The sequence below is a fragment of the Fukomys damarensis genome, unplaced genomic scaffold (genome assembly GCF_012274545.1).
Source record: "Fukomys damarensis isolate Sample0158 unplaced genomic scaffold, DMR_v1.0_HiC HiC_scaffold_16, whole genome shotgun sequence".
NCBI classification, from domain to species: domain Eukaryota; kingdom Metazoa; phylum Chordata; class Mammalia; order Rodentia; family Bathyergidae; genus Fukomys; species Fukomys damarensis.
This window is the reverse complement of record NW_022900928.1, coordinates 61,628,821-61,651,064: the sequence shown is the minus strand read 5'-3', so window position 1 is coordinate 61,651,064 and position 22,244 is coordinate 61,628,821. Positions and strand designations below refer to the sequence as shown.

The 22,244-nt window shown below is 48.0% G+C and overlaps 1 protein-coding gene across 3 annotated transcripts; it reads left to right on the top strand.

The window, feature by feature from the left end:
• The first annotated feature begins 7,423 nt into the window (after positions 1-7,423).
• On the top strand, positions 7,424-21,287 carry Drd2 (dopamine receptor D2). Of its 3 annotated transcripts, XM_010629457.3 has the most exons (8): positions 7,424-7,739; positions 13,335-13,444; positions 14,432-14,568; positions 15,923-16,113; positions 17,056-17,142; positions 18,615-18,942; positions 19,970-20,210; positions 20,781-21,287. In XM_010629457.3, exons 1-7 carry the CDS (start codon positions 7,455-7,457, stop codon positions 20,161-20,163), a joined length of 1,332 nt encoding a protein of 443 aa, XP_010627759.1. In that variant the 5' UTR covers positions 7,424-7,454; the 3' UTR covers positions 20,164-20,210; positions 20,781-21,287. The 3 variants fall into 3 exon arrangements, with proteins under 3 accessions (XP_010627759.1, XP_010627758.1, XP_010627760.1); XM_010629456.2 differs by having other exon boundaries at positions 19,970-21,287; XM_010629458.3 differs by lacking the exon at positions 17,056-17,142 and having other exon boundaries at positions 19,970-21,287.
• Positions 21,288-22,244: the final 957 nt, after the last annotated feature.

Below are 22,244 nucleotides of genomic sequence, written 5' to 3'. Positions count from 1 at the left end.
AAAAAGATTTTGCCCACCCTTCTGGCTCCAGATGGGCAGGGATAGATATAGCCAGAGAGCAAGAGGTCAAGATCCATCTAGGCCACTTCACACTTTCTAAGGAGACCTTGATAGTGTTCTACACAGAAACAGTGTCTGAGCTCTGTGACCAAGCTGCTGCATCCACCTCTTCATAATGCCAGGTTGGACTTGCCACACTGAGAGGGGAGATGAACAAGAGGTGTCACTGTGATGCCCCCCACAACCTTTCACAGAGCTCAGATGGCGAACCCTCAAATTGTAGTCCACACTGTTGGCAGCAGGCTTCTCCATTGGCTCTCTGAATTATCCATACCTGTTCCCTATAGCAACATTGAAGCTGCTGATACAGAGGGGGTGCAGGGGCTCAGGAGAGTGGGTACCTGTATTAGTCAGCTTTCTGTTACTATAACAAATACTCAAGATAACCAACTGAAGGAGGAAATGTTTATTATAAGGCTCAGAGTTTTCGATTCCAGCCCATGAGCAATTGGCTTTGTTGCCTTTGGACCTGTGGTGAGGTAACACATCATGGAGGAGGTATATGTGGAGGAAGCTGTCACCTCATGGCAGCCAGGAAGCAGCCAGGAAAAGGAAAGGCCAGGGGCCAATTGTTTCCTTTAAGGACACACCCCCAATGACCTCAGTCCTCCCACTAGGCCCTACATCTGAAAGTTTCCACCACCTCCCAACAGGCATGAAGGCTTTAACACATGGGCCTTTGTGGGACATTGAAGGTCCATACCATAGCCGCACTCTCTCCACAACTGGAAAAAGCCATCAGTGTTTCTTCCCTCAAATGTGACACTTGGGCCAGAGCCAGGTGAGAAGATGGCTCCTGGGCTCACCAGCTAGCTTCCCTGTTCAGCATGGCCTGGGACTCTGGGAAGGACTTTCTGGGTTGAAAGTGGGGGAGCCTTGGAAGTTGACATCTAGTGTCAATTCTCCATGCCTGGCTTTCCTGGATCCCAACATTCTGCTCTCCTCCCCTTACTGCTCCTCCTTTCCACTGACCTCCTGCAGCCCAGGGCTTAGAGCCCTGCCGTTCAGAGTGATCCTACCTGTTCATCCCCGACTCCAGCTTTCTGAGGTCTAGGCACAAACGACCTCTGTGGAGGGTGCTTAGCCTCCACTTAGGCTCTGGCCATGAGGTTTGTCCCCCAGGCCCCTGCTGAGGTTGTTTCCAAGCCGAGAGTATTTGAGGCATTATTCTATGACTCTTCTTTTCTCTTAGGAGTAAGAACAGGGGTACCTCCTCCTTTTCTACTGCTATTTCTCCTCCTTTCTTGTAGTTGCAAGAGATCCTGGAAAAAGAAAGGCTCACCCCTAAGCCACCACCCGCTCCTCTGCCAGGAGGAAGGGGTGATGGTGGCCTGGCTAGCAGGACCCCTCAGAGGCCCCCCTTATCCACCAATTCCCAATTCTCATCTAATTCAAGTCACTCTGACAACGGGCTCCTTTTGAGATGCAAATGCAAAATGCTTCCCCCCTCTACTTTTTCATTGAAATACTTCAAGTCTCAGAAAAGGAAGGAAAAAAAAATGATGTGTTTAAGACAGCAGTGTCTCACCCGCCATAGAGCCTGATAAGGGATTGTTAAATTTTAATTAGACAATTAGATTCCTTCAAGTGCCAAACCTCAGAGGAGACAGTGCAAGACTGAGGCTGAGACAGGAGCACAGGAAACAAGTTGCTTAGGTTGATGCTGCACCAAAATCTGCCCTCCCCCCGGCTCTGTATCCTGATGCAACAGAAACCAAAGGGAGTCAGAGATGGAGACAGAGCGACAGAGAGGTAGAAAGAGAGAAGGACAGAGGATGGAGGTCCTCTTCTGGACTAGCCATCTTTCCTCCAGGGTCCAAGCTGCCTGGAAGATGTACCCCTTTGACTCCTCCCACCACCACCAGCCTGGGGACTAAGGGTGATCATTTCTCTCAGGTATTTCTGACAGAAAAAAAGATTGGGTGTCAGCTATGAACCATGAAGCATTAAAGCTGAGGGGTATTTTTTTCCCCCACCATACAGAAATGTAACAAGCAATTTCTGTTTATAGAAATTTCCGAGGTGTGACTAGAACAGCTCCCCCCACCCCTGTGCCTTCAGTCCTGTCTTCCTCAGCCCTACCCACCCTCCTCTCTCCCGTGCTCCCAGCCCTTTGTGCAGTGGCTGGTCACAGCAGCTGGGGAAGTACAGCTCAGGCCCAGCTTTCTCATCACTTCTGATCTGCAGAACTAGTTAATTTTCAAATTAGGGCACACACAGGAACTAGGCTCATTCATAAGCCACACGAGACAAGTGGCAGAAGCTGCTGAGGTTGGAAATGCCGAGCTACTCTTCCACTTGTTCTCTGATATTTCTACACACCTTGACTCATTCTGAAACTTCCGAAGAGACCCTCTGTTGAACAGGCTGGCTCTAAGCTAGATGTTCAGGGCACTTGACGGGAGAGAGGTACTGAGAGCCAGAATGGATAACTCTTCAGGGAGATCTTTTACTAGATATTTGCCTTTCTGTGCTAGGGCAGAACAGTAATTACTGGTGACAGATGAGGGGCACGTGATTTATGGCACTTTGCTGTCCTGAGGCTTACAGACCACCCACACAAATGGCCTGCCCTTATTCTTTTTTTTTTTGGACTGGGAATCAAACTCATGACCTTGTGTTTTTGAGGCAGGCCCAGTGCCACTGAGCTAAATCCTTGGCCCCGGCTCCCACCAGGGCAGCTGTGAAATAAGAGCCCAGGAGGCATCAGAGTACCCCTGGAAGTTTGTCTGTAAGCACGTGCCTGGTGGAGCAGCACTGCCTCACTTTGCCGAACAGATGCAGATGATGCCTTGGGAGGAGGCAGGCGCTCTTCAAGGCCCGGCATCTGCAGGGTTAGGTCATCCAGCTATGTCTTGGGAAACGTGATCAAGTAGCTACACCTGAAAGGGCTGAGAAGCGGCAGTGACCATGCATACACTTGGTGATCGTAACTACATGTTGATCAGAGCCTATGATTTGGAGCTTCTGTGAGTTTTTATCTGTGAAGCAGAAGTCACCTAGAAGGAACAGAGGCAGTTCTTTTGGAGGTGTTGAATAAGTTAATCAAATATTTAAAACCTTAAATCAAAATATAGATTTTGACAACAGATTTTTTAAAACGTGATCTTATGTATCTGAAAAATCATGTGACTAAGAATAATTTACTTTGAGTTATACCTTTAGCCAATTTTCCTTTGAAATAGAGACCAAAAATAGTTGGACTTTCCTGGAAACTTCAGGTGCTGTGTGCCCTGTTATTTTCCCCTCACACAAGTCCCAGTGTAGACACTGACCTCATCTGTCTTCTTTGGAGTAAAGACCAGGCCAGAATACCTGGAACAGTATGGAGCCTCTCTGACCAGGAAGGAGAAGTGTATGGAGTAGGGCAAGGTTAGGGCCTGAGGAATCCTCCAGGTACCACTGCAGTGAAAAATCACAGCCTGGCCTCTCCCCCATGTTTCTCCTAGGATGCTCTTTGGAACCCCACAACATGTGCAATACAGAGGCAGAAATAAAAGAGGAAGGATGGGCTAGAGAACAGGGAACCTGGGCTGGGCAGCATTTTCAGGTGTCATGAGAATAAGCCAGTAGAGAAATGCCAGGGGACATACTATTTTTTCTATTCTAAGGACATAGCCCCATCCCAATACCTCTGAAATCAGTTTGCATTTTATAACTGATGGGATCTTAGATCTGTATTGGGGTTTGATGCCTTTCTTAGTGGTACATAAAACAGTGACGCATCTTATATTCAATCTTGTGTTAGATCCTATGAAATACGGTGAGAGCTGCGATAGTCACTGGCTACAGCAGATAACCTGGGTGAACTGGATCCTCCAGGCTAGCTGCCACCTCAGTTTGTCCTGCAGCTATGGTCCAGGAACAGAATTTGCTCCATCTTGGAACCCTTCTTCCTTCATCAGTGTCCTCATATAGTCTTCTGTGTGCGGATCCCGTGTGTTTCTTGATGTGTCCAAATTTCCTCTCTTTTATTATAAGGACACAAGTCAAATTAGATTAGGGCCCACCCTACTGACTTCATTTTTAAATTAATTTCCTCTTTAAATGCCTTATCTCCAAATACAGTCATATTAGGGTTTCAACATGGGCACTTTATGAGTGGGAGAGCAAGGAACACAATGTAGCCCATAACAGTATCCAACACCAAAGCCCACGATGCTCTCTGGCTGTGTTACTTCTCTGCACTTTTGTATCTAGTGGCCTGTGTCTGCAGGTACATTTCAAGTCTGGAGAGATTTTTCTTCCCAGTTATATTAACCCTTGGATTCATCCAGGAAATGTCTTTGAACATGTACTACTGACAAACCATCAGCAGGAGTCAGAAAAGAACAAGATAGTGTGCTTTTTAAGTTTTTGATTCATGGCACAGATGAGGCATGCATGAGTAATACGTGTACCACTCTTCAGACAGTCATGCCTGGATGAGAAAACGACCACAGAACCACGGAACCATGCTTAGGGATCCCTGCAGAGAGTGGGTGATGGTTCAGGCAAGATAACATACGTGGGTTTTAGGGCAGGAGGATTCCAAGCCAGGCTTGCTTTGTATATGTGCTGCTGAAGCAAGTACAAGCCAGGCTTGCTTTGAAGGATGTGAAGCGACTGAGTAGAGTTCTCCAGATATTTTCCTCATTTGTAAAGCGGGGTAACATTTGAAAGCTTCAGATTTTTGTTTTGAGTATAAATGAGATAGTATGTTTAAAATAATTTGGCATATTTTCAAACCCTTCACAAGTATAGGATATTCTTTGGCACTGGAAAGCAAGAATGTACTAGATGTGAGAATGGGTAGGAGTAGGGGTAGGGATACAGGTTGTGGAGACTTGGCAGATACCACTAGCCATATTCAGAGAGAAGGCAGAGAGTGGGAATGGGAGTGAGTGGCCCCTCCAGGTCTCCAGGCCCTGACAATGCTGGCACAGTGCTTTATGTTTAGCAGGTCCAACAAGAGGCTGATAGGAAAAATGAATGTTAGAAGTAGCCCCAGTTGCCTGATCACTGTGAGCATGCAGGTCTCCTGCTGTGTGCTCCAAATGGGAAGAGGGACCTGTTGGCATTGCTAAATTCAGCATCAATGTGACACAATGCTTCACTGCCTTAGAATTGGAAAATTTGCTGAACGGTGACACTGCATGTCATCTCACACGGGATTAGGCTTTTTACTTCCCCTGGAAATCCCAGAGTAGAGGTACTGGGTAGGACATCATCTACACTCCTCCGCTGAGAGCTCCCAGAGTGAGTATGTCAGACAAGGATGGGGGTGTAGACATGGGCTGAGCTTTCTCCACATTTCCCTCAGATCCATTGCAATGAGTGCGCCCTGCTTCCTGATTTGAATGTGATAACATGTTCATCCCAAATGGTATAAACTGGTGGTTTTCAAATCCATTTGGGTAGCAAAGCACCTGGAAGTCATGGTGTTTTGTGCCAAATGTCTTGAAATGTTGATACATTTAATTCCATTGTATGGAATAGGAACACTTTTGACAGCAGAAAAACCGACTATATTACGTATGCATTATATTTCAATCACAACCAAAACACAGGCTGTCAAGCCGATGCCTCCTGAGTCTGCTCCTGAGCTCCTCTGATCTGTTTTCTCTGTGAGCACATCGCTGCCTCCCAGAGCTCAACACAGAAATCCTGTAGTTATCCTTTACTCTTTGTCCTGTTTACCTCTGATCTCTCTCTTGTATACATCTATCCAGTATCCAAGTTCCATGATACTGACTCCCCCATGCTAGTAGTGGAGATCTAGCACTGGTCCTTGCACATGTTAGGCATGAGCTTTTCCTCTGAGATACACCCCCGATTATGAACACATCTCTCTGTCCTCACTCCCTTTACCTTCATTCAGTGACTTCAGTCAACTACTTGAGTTTCAGCTACAACCCCTCTTCACCCAGCTCTCCTCTGTCATAATAGCTAATGACCTTTGTAGAACAGCAACCCAAAGGAGTCACTTTTCTGCCCCCAATTTTTTTCCTCATTGTGTTTACTGGTACTTTTAAGTATACAGTATATTAACATTCATCATTGGGATCTTGTACCTTTACAAGCCAGGTCTTGGTTATCATTTTTTCCCCATACCCCTTGCCCCAAATTTTCATGGGCTAACAAGTTGACAAAACCCCAATATGGCCAAAGAATGTCCCTCTCATTTAATTTTCTCCAACCTCACTGTCATGTCCTACATGTTCAGCCAATGAGAATTATTTATTGTTGGTACTCGTGGTTTTCTCCCTACTTGAGCATGTGCTCCCACTCAGTTGTTTTAGCTCCTCCTCCTCCTCCTCCATCTTAGATGACACTTCTTTCTGGAAGTCTTTCCCTCTGGAATGGGATTCTTATTCTCCAGGACTGTCATCAGGTGTATCCTGCCAAACCTCATTTCTTGCTTGGATTCCTGGTATCCTGCTTACTCTCTTGGCCCCTCCCATCTGTCCTCTGTACTGCAGTCTGAATCGTCTTTCTTCTAGTCAGATCTGGTCATGTGATTCCTGCTGCCCTTAGGGTCGATGCCAATTCCTACCATGATGACTTTTAAGGCCCTCCATGATTTCACCTATGCCGTCTGCTCAGATTCCACTCATGCCAGGACCCTGTAGGATTCTGCTGTCCTGGATGTCTTTCAGGTCCCCCACCAGGATACCTGCTATCAAACTGTGTGTTTTGTTATGTGCTTCCCTTGTCTAGACTCTCCCCTTAGATCCCAACTCTTTACCTGGATAATTACTGCATATCCTTCAGATATCGCACATCTTTCGAACGCCACCTCCTCCAGAAAGCCTTCCTTGAATAGGCAAGGTATCTCTCCCCCAAGTCCACTAAGAAATGACCCCATGAGATGCTTAATTGACTATGGTTTCTTCCAAAATGTGAGCTACAGAACAACATATATTTTGTTCCTGCCCACATTTTCTGGCACTATATAGAACAATGCTTATTAAATATTTATGCAAATAGTTGCCTATTTCTGTTACTACCTCTAGAAGCTAGAACTCCTAACTAAGCTATCTTAATGTGTGTGGTACATGGATCGTGCTTTTAAGTGTGTTGTTGAATAAGTGAAAGAATGTATGATTGGCTCATTTCAAGGTCATTTATTTTATTATGCATTTGAAACTATATACTTGTTCATTCCTTCTGACATCTGCCAGAACTTGCTAGCAGAAGAGTGGTGGCAGGCCCCATTATTATTTTTAACGTTTTAGTTATAAAAGTTAAAACCCCGAGTTCGGAGAACTCTGTTCTATTACCCGAGCGTGGTAACAGTTGGTTTTCACCCTGGACCCCTCTGTGGGAAGCAGTGTGCCCTGGAAGCCCTCCTCCTCACTCCGTGTCCGTTTCTCCTGGCCAGAGCCTTGCCACTCAGTGGCTCCGCTGCCCCAATGGATCCACTGAATCTGTCCTGGTATGATGATGATCTGGAAAGGCAGAACTGGAGCCGATCCTTCAATGGGTCAGAAGGGAAGGCGGACAGGCCCCACTACAACTACTATGCTATGCTGCTCACCCTTCTCATCTTCATCATTGTCTTCGGTAACGTGCTGGTGTGCATGGCCGTGTCACGGGAGAAGGCGCTGCAGACTACCACCAACTACCTGATCGTCAGCCTTGCAGTGGCTGACCTACTGGTGGCCACGCTGGTCATGCCCTGGGTTGTCTACTTGGAGGTAGGTGTGGGCCCCACCTTACTCCAGTGCCTTCTGCAGGAGGCCCTGTGCTAGAAGCCAGACTCCAGGTTCCAAATTACCTCCATCACAGGTCATCTGCCACTTCCTCCTTTTCCTTTGGGCTGAATACTTTCCTTATCAGGTGGTTAGAATGTCTCCTTAATAAGTGCGGCTACTGTTTGTAGAGTGCTTACTAAATGCTGGGGCCTCGGGTTAAGTACACATCACTTTCCCAAATAATTCTTCAAGCAGCTGCGAGAGGCTGGCATTATCACCATTTTGCAGATGGTGAACCAGCTAGTCAGAGAAGTTAGGTGATTTCTCCAACATCACACAGCTGGCAGATACAAAGTGGAACTGTCTGGCTGGCTAGAATTGGTTCAGTAGGTTAGGCTGGAAGTGGAACAACTGATAAGGAAACCCAAGGAAGGGACAAGTTAATGTTCCCGGGCCTGAAACCTTCATTCCTTTCTTCCAATGTGAAAAATGGGGCTGCTGCTCTGAGTTTTTTAAATCCTCTCCATTCCCAGTTGACTGTGGCACCCATGGCTAGAGCCTCCAGAAAGAGCTACCACTAACTGTGGGACAGCCCCTTTCCTTAGGAAGAATGGTGTAGCTACCCACTGTGCCACTTGGGACAGAGCACAGCTCTGTGCCTTGAAATGGGGATCAGGCAGTCCCACCATGTGTCCCAGACACTGTGCCAACTGTCTTGCATACACTGATCAGGTAACCATGGGAGTCAATGCTACTCTGCCCATTTTACAGGAAGCAGACTTTGAGAAGAAGTTATTGTCTTCACTCAGGTCCTATAGCAAAGGAAGAAGCTGGAAGGGGACCCCCTTCAATCAGATACTTTCCAAACCTGGTAGACAGATGTGGGAGGCCTGGGGGCATCAGTGAGCATAAACTGGGTCCTGCCCCTTTCTCAGCTCAGAATTCTGGGGTTGCCTGTCAAGGACTTAAACTGGCCTGGAGTCTGTGTGCCTGGAAAGCTGATCAGGCAATGGGGAAGATGCTACCACTCAGCTCTCTGAGCTGTCATTCTGCTGTCCTGGGCAAGAGGGGAACTCAACCATGTCACAAACACAAGTCCCTATCTGGGAGGGGAAACTTCTGTCGTTGAGAGAAAGTATAAAATCTTTGTAGGTTGGAGCACAGGAGATGGCTAAAAGCAGCAGTTCAGATGGGGAGGGGAAGTTGGTCCAAAGTGGTATAAGTGCCTGTGCCTAGGCCCCCAAGGTTACCCACCGCACTGGTACACAGGGAGTTCTGGACCATCATTCCCCTGGTTCTGATAGAACAGCCCAGTCTGAAATGTTCAAAATGACCTGACCTGGCCTCAGTCTCCTGATCTATAATATGGGAATAATAATAGTACCTGCCTCATAGAGTTGCTTGAGGATCAAATGAGTCACTGTATGAAGAGTGCTTAGAATGGTACTGTGCACATGGTAAGTACTCACGGGGGATGAAGATAAAGATGATGATAAATATCCAACACCTCTCTACCCAGGAGGCACTCTCCCTCCCTCTCCCCACCCCGCTCCGTACCCAGGCAAAAAGACACTCTCTTTCCAGGGTGAGAGGTGTTCTCCTTGGGACTCTGGGCATGACTTCTGCTAGCTTCCAGACTACCCACCCCTACCCAGACACTTGGGAGAGACAAATCTGTATACAAGCTATATTTGGGTCCTGAGCAATCTAAATCCTTCAAGGAAGTGTTTTAAACACCTTTGAAATTTGCCCACCATTATTTTAGAGGTGAAGCTGAGCATGTCAGTGGGCAGCATGCAGCATATAATCCCCATAAAATGAGACTTTGGTGGCAAGCTACAAGTAAAGGGCATAATCCTCTCAATTTATTGTCCCTAGTGGAGTGCTGTCCAACATTGTTAAACACATACTGCATCTTCTTCAAGAGATGCTGTAGTTGAATTAGTAGAATTTTCCAACTTATTCCATTTCTAGCAATGCTAAATGTCCTCTACAGCCTTCCATGCCATCCTCTGTCTTGGGGGTACTCTGCCCCCATATAGAAAGTATGCTGATTCTGGAGTGAGCTGAGTCCACATCCCAACTCCATCTCTTTTCAACGGGGCAGCAATGGGAGAAGTTCCTGACAAATGGCAGGAAGGGGTCACTTGCCTGCATGTGAAGACAACTGAAACCTTTTTCCCTTTTAAGGTGAGGCTCACTGTACATTTACTAGAAGAAGAGATTAGAAAGATGATCAAAGGGTTGGGAATGTAGGTCAATGGTAGAGCACTTACCTAGTGTGTGGCCCTGGGTTCAATCCTTAGAACCATAAAAAGAAAAGAAGAGAAGCAGACATGGAGTAGTTAGTGTCTCTCCAAACTATTTCCTCCCTCACCCCCATCCAAAACATCTGTGCAGACGGAATGAATGGGATTGGAAGTGGGCACTGTACAGTAGAATGATTGAGAGCTGGACAAACTAAGACCATCTCTGAAGGGGCAATAATCATTAATTCGTTCAAAAGATGTTTTCAGAAAAGATGAGCAAAGATCTCAAAGTTATTTCTTCCCTCATTCAACATTGATTGAACACTTCTATCTCAGATGCTGGGGTCTGAGGTGGTGGCCTGCCATGGATGAAGACTGGACCCCAGTTACAGCGCAGTTCCTGGAGGTGACATGGAACAGTCCTCCGGGAGACAGTGGGAATAGTGGGAGCATATGTCCCAGCCTGGAAGTATTGGAAAGGCTTGCGAAAGAGGTGACACTTTGGGGAGAACTATCCAGGAGAAGCAGTAGGGCAAAACCACCACCTCTAAGAGAAGGAGCCAGAGTCCTTAACATTGAGTTCTGCCATCCTCATTGCACAAATCTAAATACAGTGTGTTTGCAAAGTGCCTGAGCACACTAAGTACAGGCCGTTATTCTAGTTTTGTTAGCATTTACTGACTCCAGCTCAGAGCTTCCTATGTCAGTCTTGCATCTATAGAAGCAAGATGTCAAGAAACAATGCCTGAAAGTGTGGAGGAAAGATTCTTTATGCAACTAGAAAACTGGGCTAATCCTTCCTCTACCACCAAATCTCCAAGTGACCTTGTGTGTGTCTGTTTTGTTCTGAGACCTTGTTTGTCTACCCTTGGAATGGTAATCTCTCCTTGCCATGTTTTATATTCACCAAGTGCTTTTCATAGATAATTGCTTTTCATAAGTTAGATGGTCCCTTCTAAGATGGTCTCTTCAACACTTATAAAGCAATGAATGTGGTGCCTGATGAACTTACGTCACTTTCTAGCCCCACTGAATGCTTCCTGAGTAAACTTGGCCATGCTCTGTGGCCTCTCTGAGCTTTAGTTCCCTCACCTAAAAATTGAGATAAGCAACCTCTTATAAGTTTTAAAAATAACAAATGAGGTAAGGTAGTGCCCTGAATAGATATTTTATAAAGTAGCTGCCGATACTTTTTCTTGGGCCTTTGAATGGCCACTACTAATTACTCTGCAAAGCAGTTGCTCTTGAGACCACAGAAAAAAGCCCTCCCTTCTAGGCTCCAGGTAGGCTGGTGTGTAGAGAGGATGGAGCAAGTCCTAAAAGCAGGGACTGTGTGAGTGGTTTATGTGTGTCTAGAAGCCTATGATAAAGACTAAGCTGCTCAATAAGTGTTCGTGGAAAAGAAGGACAGCAGGGAGGAGGGAAGGAGAGATGGGAGACAGAGACAAAGGCCCTGACCTTTCATACCTGGATCACCAGAGACATGAAAGCAGCTCTTAGATACCAGTCCTAGAAGAGGCTTTAAGATGAGGTGGATATGAACCAGATAGGATTGTGGTCCTGTCCAGTGGTGCCTTGAAGCCACTCTGTTTATACCAGGGAAGCCCTCTCCAAACCCTCCACTGCCACCCCAACTGGATATCAAACCTTCAGCTTTCATAGTGCAGTTCTACTAGAAGAAGTCCTGAGACATGATCCACAGGAAACATTGCCACAGAAAGACCTCTGTCTTCTGGGGAGAGCTGTTGTTTCCTCCTTGTGAGATGACAGCAGCTGTATCACTTACGCTTGGGTTTAAATGCCAAGGTCTGTTTCTTTGCCTGAGTGCAGAAGAGGGCAGTAGTGAGAATGAGCAATGGGGCCATTAGCCCTGCTGCCATTCTGAGCTGGGACACATAGTTGGTGCTGCCCTTCTCTGGTCACTGGAGAGGGCTTTGTTATTTCTTCTCCACTATGGGTAGAAGCCAGCGATGTCTGCAGTGGTTGGGCTGCTCCACACTGCCAGAGATGCCAGGGACAGGGAGCTGTGTGACTGTCTGATTGTGTGTGTTCATGTGAATGAGGGGCTTGGGATGGGTAGAAGTGTATGTAGGTGTGTGTGTGTGTGTGTGTGTGTGTGTGTGTGTGTGTGTGTGATGTAAAATGTTCTTGCCAGGAGTTGAACTCCTCATTTCCCATCAGGCCAAGGACAGATCACTACATCACCTCTTGCCCTGCTTGTCCTGGTGTTCCTATTGCTGTAGCCCAGATTCCTTTTATTCTCTAAGGATAATAAAGAGCAGACACTTATAGTCTCTGTTTCATAGTGAGCCACTGTCTTAACAGACAATTTTGGGGCCCTGACGCTGTGCCATATACTTCAGGCTAGGCATGGAAAGGCTTGTCTGGTTCATTCAGAACTTGTACCAGTGAAAGACCAGAAGCTGAGCCAAAAGAAAGTAAGCAAATCACTGCACTTTTCTGAGGCTCAGTTTCCTCACTGGATAAAATAAGTATTCTAAAATTATACACGTGGTTTAGTTTGCAGAATTATAAGTGAGTGATGACGTGGAGGTCAATGCCATTGGGCAAAAAATGTTATCCACAGCTCCCCTAGGAATGGGAGGCACAACCAGGGGAAGCACCAAGCTTGGGTCAGGGGGCAAAGGAAGGGCCAGGGGAAAGCTCAGGTCACAGATTTTGTTGGGATTTCCATACGAAATGCAATGCAGGATGAAATGAACAGTTTAAGATTGTGTAGTGTGAATAACTCCGGGGCTAAAGGGGTGGCCCCTAGTTACCTGACATCTGGCCCCAGGATGATTTAGGTCACAGGAAATATTGGCTTGATATGTGAGAGTATACAGGGAATGTTTAGCTTACATGTGCTACCAAGTAAGTAGTTTACTGTGTCCATGAATCAGCTAGCTCTGCAAGAGAGTCTCTCCTCAAGTGTAGAAGTCCCTCGAATATCATAGCATCAGGAACATAGAACATAAAAGAGATAGTTCATACAGTTTTTGCTGTGATGAATGAACACCAAATAGACAAAGAATCTAAGAAAACACATGAGGACCACATGGTGATCACATAATTGTTTTACAGATTGAGATTCAAAAATGAGGCACTCCTATGGAGTTGTCTTTCTTCTAGTCAAGTTCTAGTCAAGTCTAGTCACCAAGAGGATTTACATACATCTGGGAGAAGAGAAGTCGGGGGCATAGGCCTCAAACCCCCATGGGCACTGCTTCCACTGGTGCTTCTCCATTATCTGAGCCTGTAGCCTGACCTGCTGCTAGAGACCTGAGCCACAGGACCTAAGCTAATTTTCTCGTCCTGTTGTCCACCTACTATGCTGCTTTGTCCCCAGGTGGTGGGCGAGTGGAAATTCAGCAGGATCCATTGTGACATCTTCGTCACTCTGGATGTCATGATGTGCACAGCAAGCATCCTGAACCTGTGTGCCATCAGCATCGACAGGTGAGTCCAGCCAGGGTGGGAGAGGTGACCTTGGCTATTCACCTTTTTGTCTGTCCCACCTCTGCTCAGGTTCTGGCTGCATCTGTGATGCAATACTCCTGGCCCTGTGGGTGTGAGTCCATGTGTTTGTGTGTGAATGTATGCATGTGTGCATGCCTCTGTGTGTGTGTGTGTGTGTGTGTGTGTGTGTTTGTGTCTGTGTGCGTGCGTGTGTTTGGCTAGGAGAGCACAAACTCCTGAAAGGGAGGCCATCTATGGACTATGAGGTCCCCAAAAATACCCACATGGTGACTGCTTTAAAAGAGAAAATACCTGATGCTGACAAAGCCCTGGCTCTATCACTGTCTACTTACCTGACTGTGCAAAAGTTCCTAGAATTCCATTTCATTTCTCAGACACAGAAGATGATGTTCCCTTTCCCCTGAAGCTTCAGGGCTTTGGTTTTGCATTTTATGTCCAGGACAGGTCACAGCACAGGCTCTGCCCACAAAGCAGTATGTGTGGAATCTTTCTGTAATTTGCATGGATGTGCTACAAAGGCTCCCTGTGGTACTGGCCCTATTCCCCCACAGCACTCATGGGAAATAAGTTAATGCCTCAGATGCTCTAAGTAGATGAATGTGAGGGAGGATTGTAAACAGTTGCCATTGTACATCTCTCCTGCTAAATAGGGCTACCAATCTATCAACAAATACTTCCACCTTTACAGGCCTAGCATAAGTGCAGTGCAGTTTAAAAGGTACAAAGACCCAGGCCATGACCTCTCAAAAAGCCCTAAATCCAAGTGGGGAATTAGAAAAATGGCCATGTCCCAGATGTACACTGCAGCTGGCCAGCTGGTGTTTGATGGGCCATTGCCAGGCTGTTGGCAAGCTTCATGGAGGTGATCAACAGCCCAGTCCCTGGATCAGGGACATCTCTGGTGTACTCATTCAGTGGAATGAGGGGTCCCTGGGCCTGCACCCCAGACTCAGCCCCCTCTTACAGGTACACAGCTGTAGCCATGCCCATGCTGTACAACACGCGCTACAGCTCCAAGCGCAGAGTCACCGTCATGATTGCCATCGTCTGGGTCCTGTCCTTCACCATCTCCTGTCCACTGCTCTTTGGACTCAACAATACAGGTGAGTCTTTCCTTTGCCTAGGGATCAAGTGGCTTGGGATCCCTGCTTTTGTGCTGAGAGTCCTGATGGACTGAGGCTGGTCTGGATCTTCTGGGTCCAGCCCAACTCAGAGTTGTTCCAGGTTGGGCTAGAGAGGAAACAATGGCCTAGGGCATGAGGGAGTGGGATAAGGAATGGTGAAAGTGGCTCAGGAGGATGTCTGGTCATTTTCAACTTTATTAAATTGAAGCAGGCCCTAGAGCCGCACAAAGTGTGTGTGTGTGTGTGTGTGTGTGTGTGTGTGTGTGTGTGTGTTTGTGTGTGTATACCTCCATGTAGGGGAGACTACTGAACTTCCATTCACCTCTAGCAAGTATTTTTGTGGTAAGGCTTCAGCCTGATGGGCTGATTGAGCCCAGGCCAGCTCTGAGCCACCTGGAGCAGGAAAACTAGAGAAAAGTAGGAAGTGAGCCCACCTTGCACCTCTCTCCCTATGCAAGGCAGTGTCAGATCACCTCAGACAGAAGAGGGACAAAATACCTGCTAGTGTGTAGCTGCTTCTTATCAGGGAGACAAGAATCAGGCAGGTACACCCCTGGAGACAAGAGCAAGACAGAATACAGTGAAGCCTAGAAAATGTGTGGTATGAAATCAAAATGTCACAGGAATTCTAAGAAGTGGGAACAAGGCTAAATATGGTTGAATTAATCCAGGAAAGCCCCGAGATAAAGAAAAAAACTTCTGGTAGACCTGGAAGGAACCATGGGAGCACGTGGAATACATTGGAACACAGGTGGGTCCAGCAAACGGGACCAAGTTATCCTGTTCCTAAAGTTAATAAGTGGCAGGACTTCTCTCCCCAGTATACAGGAAAGGCTGGAATAATGGGTTGCTCTTTTGAAAATAACTCTTGCGTTACTTGTGAATATTCTGGGTTTACTTGTGTGCTCAGAGATATCAAAACTAATGATCTAGTAACTTAGTAATGAGAAAATTTGGAAGCAGTCATTCTGGCTTGGTCAATTTTTGCTTATGGTCGTGGGGTTCTTTTTAATTAAAAAAAATTTTTTTTAGTTTTTTGAGACAGGGTCTCACAATGTAGCTCAGGCTGGCCTTGAACTTGGAGCCATCCTCCTGTCTCAGCCTGCCACGTACTGGGATCAAAGATGTGCACCACCACACCTGGTGATGGTTGTGGTTTTAATGCTCTGATTAATGCACATTAATTTACAACATTTTCAGGCAACCTTAAACATCTAGTCATATTCTCTGTAAGACTGCTCCACTTTCCCACCAAGGAGATAGATATTCAGGTGGTGCTGTGGCCCAGGGGGCCAGCTGATGCCCTGCCCACCCTGGGCTCTCTTTCCTCCAGACCAGAATGAGTGCATCATCGCCAACCCTGCCTTCGTGGTCTACTCCTCCATCGTCTCCTTCTATGTGCCCTTCATCGTCACCCTGCTGGTCTACATCAAGATCTACATCGTCCTTCGCAAACGCCGAAAGCGGGTCAACACCAAGCGCAGTAGCCGAGCATTCCGGGCCAACCTGAGGGCCCCACTCAAGGTTCAGAGACCCTTTCTCCCTTCCAAGTGTCCCTACCTAACTAGTCCCAAAGTGGTTTGTCCCTTGCTCAGGTAGGGACCTGGGTACCACAGCAAGGCTGCGGTCCAGGCTGGAGGAGTGCCCAGCAGACAGATGAGGTTGTGGGCCTCTGTGGAGGGATTTGAACACCCAGGAGTGGGAGGTGACATCCATGATGGCACTGACTGGACGGAGAAGTCTGCTCAAAAATCTTTGTGCCTGAGGGCAGCTGTTCCAGCTTGGCATCGTCCTGGTTTCCCCTCTTCCTCTTTGCTTAGCTTCTCCTTTCTAATCTCTGTCTCCCTTTCCTCCTCTCTGTCTCCTCCATCCTGTTTTCTTTACCTGCCACACTCTCTGTCCTGCTCACCCCTGCATCCTTATCACTTCTTCTCTCCTACTATTCTTTTCTGTTCTTCTCTCAGCTCCTTGTTTGGTCCTGTGAATTCTCCCCTCCACTCAGCCTTATCTGAAAAGACTGTGAGTGGGCATGGAAGGAAAGGCTTTCAAGTTACACAGATCAGGTTCAAATCCTGGCACCGCCCATTTTGGCTGAGTGACCATGGGCAAATTGCTTAACTTCTGTGAGCCTCAGTTTCCTCATCTCTTAAAGGAAAATAATAATATGGACTTCACAGGGTAGTCCTGAAGATTCATCACAAGAGGGTTATGAGTACTCCTAACAGGGTGCCAAACCCTGAGTAGGTGCTCCATAAAAATCAGAGTCCTTTCGTCCCTTGTCCTGCCTACTTCCTTTCATTGCAGCACCAATCTTAACCTTTACCCTGACTGCCTTCTGTGGTCCCACACTCCTAATCTCTGAGCCCTGTTCTGAGTCTGAGATTTCCATAAAGCCTTGGGTTCTTGTCTCCCTGTGCCCGGTCCCCTCATTGTCTTGTGTGACCCATGTGCTGGCTCACTCCACAGGGCAACTGTACTCACCCTGAGGACATGAAACTCTGCACCGTTATCATGAAGTCTAATGGGAGTTTCCCAGTGAACAGGCGGAGAATGGTAAGTGTTCAGGACAGGAACCCACGGCCATACTTTCTGTCCTTGGGAAGCCTACCAGCCATGACTCTGAACCCTCACCAGGTGGCTAAAGAGAGAAACACTTCTCAACATCCCCACTACCTCAGCTGAGGGCAGGTGCACCATGCACACCTCCTAGCAGATATGGAGCAGGATACCTCAATTCTGCATGCCCCAGGGACACAGAAAATTGATGGGAAAAGGGACTTGGCCATGACATAATAAAAATGATGAGAATGGCTATTTCCACTTCTCACACACCTCCTGAGTTCCTATCATCTCACCAAATCCTCACCACAACCCTGGGAGGTTAAGTCCAATTGATTTTTAACAATCTTCAACTCTCAAAAGAGGAAACAGGCTCAGAGAATTTAGCAACTTCCCCACATCTAAACAGTGACAGAGCACATATCTGAACCCAGATCTCTGTAACTTCTAAATCCACACCCATGTTTATCCACTGGCAAGTGCTGCCATCCTGACAGGCCAGCTCTGGGACTAGAGGCTAGAGGCTGAGGAAGGCTGCAGCAGAGCAGCCCCAGGGCTACTGATGAAACAACCTGGAAATAGAGCCTTCAGGTGCAAATCAGAGCACAGCCTTAGAACTGGGATCCAAGCAGCAGGTGTTTCACCCTCACACACACAGGTGGCCACAGGACATGGAGCCCACAGAGGACCTCATGCAAAGTCCAGGTCAGGTGTCCTTGGGAAGCAGGGTCCCCACCTCTCACCCATACCTCAAGGGCATCACTTTCAGAGCTTTTATGTCACAGGTACCAAAACAGGGACCCAAGATGGGATCAAGGCAGCAACTCAGTTTTACCAGCTGGGCACACAGACTGGCTACATTTAGAAGCTGGAGCTAAGACTTCTGAGATCCCAAACAAGACAGCCTAAGGAAGAATGGGGTGACTGTGAGAGGATCCATACCAGGCCCTCAGGGAAGCAGGGATGATGTGGTGCCCTAGGGGTCAGCTGTTCAGCACTTGGGTCAGTCTAGTTTGCAAGCTGGTACAGGTACCCACGAAGCAAGAGCGTTGGGCTTGTGATTCAGCCTAGCAGAAAGGACCAAAGGTGTTCTCTAAACAGTTAGAATGCCAGTTCTTGGAGGCAAGACCAAACATCATTTAGGGATTTATCCCTAGCGACCAGCTTGGCACCTGACACTTAGGCAGCTCTCAGTAAGTGTTGCTATGCTAACAAAAGAGAAGCCCCCCACCCCAGCCCGGGACAATGGTTTGGAGATTACAAAAGAATTTCTCTGGGAAGTGGACTATGGATCCCATTAGACTCCATGCTCCTGCCTCTCAGTGACAGCTCTCCTTGCCCTCCTGGCAGAGTGACCCTGTGTTTTCAGTGGGGGAAGGAAGGGGAGTACAGAAGCACAGAAGCCTGGGTGGCTGCTGCCTAAGACCATATCTGGCTTCACCCAGAGCTCTCTGCTTGTGGTGCAGGAGGCTGCCCGCCGAGCCCAGGAGCTGGAGATGGAGATTGTCTCTAGCACCAGCCCACCAGAGAGGACCCGGTACAGCCCTATCCCACCCAGCCACCACCAGCTGACTCTCCCTGATCCATCCCACCATGGCCTCCATAGCACTCCCGACAGCCCTGCTAAGCCAGAGAAGAACGGGCATGCCAAAGACCACCCCAAGATTGCCAAGATCTTTGAAATCCAGTCCATGCCCAATGGCAAAACTCGGACCTCCCTCAAGACCATGAGCCGCAGGAAGCTCTCCCAGCAGAAAGAGAAGAAAGCCACTCAGATGCTCGCCATTGTTCTCGGTGAGTCAGCTCTGGTCAGGGAAAGGGTCTGTCCCTGCAGGCTGCAGTCCCTGCCAGCCCTTGCTGACCCTGGCTGGTGTATCATGGGTTCACACATTCTTGGGCCATGCTCACTGATATGCAGACAGGCTCTTAGGGAGATTCTATAATTGTGCTCCTTTTACAGATGGGCAAGCTGAGGTTTAGCATAGCTATATAACTTGACCAAGAAGAATTCATGATTTAAGTTCAAGCAGTCTGTCTCCAGAGTCTGTGGGCTTGACCAGCCTACCATAACGTCCCCAAGCCTCATGTCCTGAGGCAGGTCACTTTTTATCTCTGATCCCCTGTCTGTAGACTAAATAACCTCTCAGGACTGTTGTCATGGTCAGATGGCGTAGGTTTGGTGAACATATTTTTTAAATCTGCAAAGCAGCACAAATACATACTTGTTATCATTATACTTTATCTATTCTTGTTACTAGAGAACTGGGAAATAAACTCTTGCACTCAACCACATCTTGTTGTCCCAACAAGAGCTGTGAAAATGCAGGGAGGGGACTCTGATCTAAAGGAGGGAGTGGACCTTTCTTTTAGGCAAGACTTTTAAATGCAGTTCTTCTAGAAAAACCATATAGTAAAGGTCACAAACTAAAAGGTTGGCTGAGGAAAGGTTAGCTGTTTTCTGTGTAACACCTGTGATGTCCTTTAGCAGCTTAGTGATCTTGGGATGTGAATAGGCAAGTGTTCCTGTCCTCTTTTTATGGATGAGAGCATGCAGTCCCTGCAGGCTAAGGGTCTACCCATGATCACATGATGTGGCAGGACCATGTTGCACCTGGGCATTCTGCTGCTGCAGTCCCAGGGGCTGAGTGCAGGTCTAGGATCCAAGGCCTAGACTCCCCTTGCAGTGCTCCTGGGGCTTCAGCCCATAGCACTGGGGCCTGCAGCATACAAGCCAGAGGCCCATCCAGCAGGGCAGGGCAGGGCATGCTCAGCTCAGATTCTCCAAGGCCTGAAGGCCAGCCTGACCCTGCCTCTCCCCCAGGCGTATTCATCATCTGCTGGCTACCCTTCTTCATCACGCACATCCTCAACATACACTGTGACTGCAACATCCCGCCAGTCCTGTACAGCGCCTTCACGTGGCTGGGCTATGTCAACAGTGCTGTGAACCCCATCATCTACACAACCTTCAACATCGAGTTCCGCAAGGCCTTCATGAAGATTCTACACTGCTGACTCTGCCATCTGCCTGCACAGCAGCCACTTCCCACCTCCAGGCCCAGGTTCTCTGGGCCTCATCCCTGCAAGCCATGGGCAGAAAGGCCCCGAGGGATTGGGCCTTCTCATCACCCCACAGGCCCTGCAGTGTTAACTTGGCTCTGCGCCCCTCTGCCCACACACTCACTCTGCCAGGGCAGGGCTACAGAGCCCAGCATGGTACCAGCCCTGGGACTGGACCCATGGCTTAGGGCAGCTCACAGAGTCTCCCTCCCACCTCCAGGCCCTCTCTCCTTGGCACCAAAGATTCAGCTGCCTTCCTTGACCTTTCTCTGGGGCACTGGGGTCACCGGAGTTACTGGGGTCAGAGTCAAGTGTATAATGGCAAGCAAACTCTATTGGGTTCCCCCTGGTTTTCATGGGCCTTTGCTGGAGCAGGCAGTGGGAAGGTGGGACAGGTCTCATTCTCCAAAGCTCACATGGGGAAGACATTTCAGCCCTGGAAGACTCATGTAAATACCACATAACACATGGACCCCAGAGGAGCCCAAACCAAAAATCTTAGCTCCCTCCCCACCCCGGAAGTGATTCCTATCTTCCCAGCTTTGGTCCTCACTCATCCCTCTCTGTTACAGCTCTCCATACAGTTTCCACACCCTTGGAGGGAAGAACCCTAATATCCATGGGCCCCAAGAGAGTCTGAAGAGAGAAATGCCAGCCCCCACCACTGGCTGCCGCCCTTCTCCTAGCCAATGCTGGCAAGCCTGGGAAGTCAAGTATTGAACCCACATCTGGGCCTGAGTTGGGGGACATTTGAAGTTCTTCGAGAGTTTGTCTCCTGCCACACTCTGACATAAAGTGTCTTTCCTTTTCTCCTCCTCTGGCTTCTTCTCTCTCCTCTTTCCTTTCCCTTCCAGTGCCTCTGCCTTAGAGGAGCCTGCGGTTAAGAGGCTGCTGAGGGCCCTTTGGCCTGGCCTGACCCTGCTCTGAGGGAGGAGGGGAAACTGCAGCTTGGAAGGGTCCCCAGGCTCCAGACTCTGTAACATCTCACTACACATGCACCAAACTAATAAAACTTTGACAAGTAACTCAAGGGCCCTTGGGTGGCCCAGAGCAATGCCAACACCATCCTTACCATTCAGAGAGAGCCAAAACTCTTATTTCTGGCAGGGTCCTTCCAGAGGGAAGCCAGGTGTTCCCACCTCTCCAGGTCTGGAGCCTCTGAAGGTTGGCTCTTCCTTTGGCCTTTTCCTCCACCAGGCCAGAGACGGCTTCTTGGAAAAGGTGGCATTGGAGGTGCCGGCCTTGCCTGTGTGTCTCTGCCCTTCTTCCTGTCTCTGTTTCATGTCAGGATCTTCGGCTCGGGGACAGGTTGGAGAAAGCAGGCCAGGCCTGAGTGCTGTGGCCTGGGTATCTCTCCTTCCTCTTGCTCCAAGCCAGTTCACAGCTCCAAGCTTCCTGGGGCTACAACTCAGCCCTGCCCTGAAAACAGAAACGTGGCTTTAACAAAATGAAATATAAATCCATCAGTGGAAAAAGAATTTTCTTACCACCTTGACAATAACAGTGCTGATGACAAACAAGGTGGTGGCACCCACAGGCTCAGGCTCAGGGAGCTGTCAGGGCATAATTTGCATACTAAATACAATATTTTTAGCATCAAAGTTTGGAACACTTAACTTGCCCTGAACATTTAATTATGGACTTTAATCTCTTTGAACCTGAATGTAGTGTTAAGCCTGGGAGTTCCTGCCCCCGGAGCATCCTGATTTCAGAAGTAGGGGATAAACAGGCCCCTCATGTATCTCAGGGAAGCCAATAACTTAATGACCTCCTCCTGAGGAGGCATCAGGCCCAGGGGGCCCAGAAACCTCAGGCACACTCCTGAAACTTGCTCACAACAAGCTGACCATCCCACCCACTGTGTTTTCAGTCTATGGATGACCTTGATCTGGATGGAGCTTACACATTCACCCTATCATTAGAAACCCACAAGGGCATACAAGTCTGTAGTGGTGAGAATCGGAAGACATGGCAAAGACAGGCAGAGAAAGAGGAAAGAAGGACCTGGTATGGGAGGGGAAGCAACCCAGGAACAA

Coding starts and splice junctions, on each gene's coding strand:
- Drd2 (XM_010629457.3), top strand. CDS start 7,455: ATGGATCCACTGAATCTGTCCTGGTATGATGATGATCTGGAAAGGCAG. Junction 13,445..14,431: donor TGTGCCATCAGCATCGACAG/GTGAGTCCAGCC, acceptor CCCCTCTTACAG/GTACACAGCTGTAGCCATGC. Junction 16,114..17,055: donor ACCTGAGGGCCCCACTCAAG/GTTCAGAGACCC, acceptor CTCACTCCACAG/GGCAACTGTACTCACCCTGA.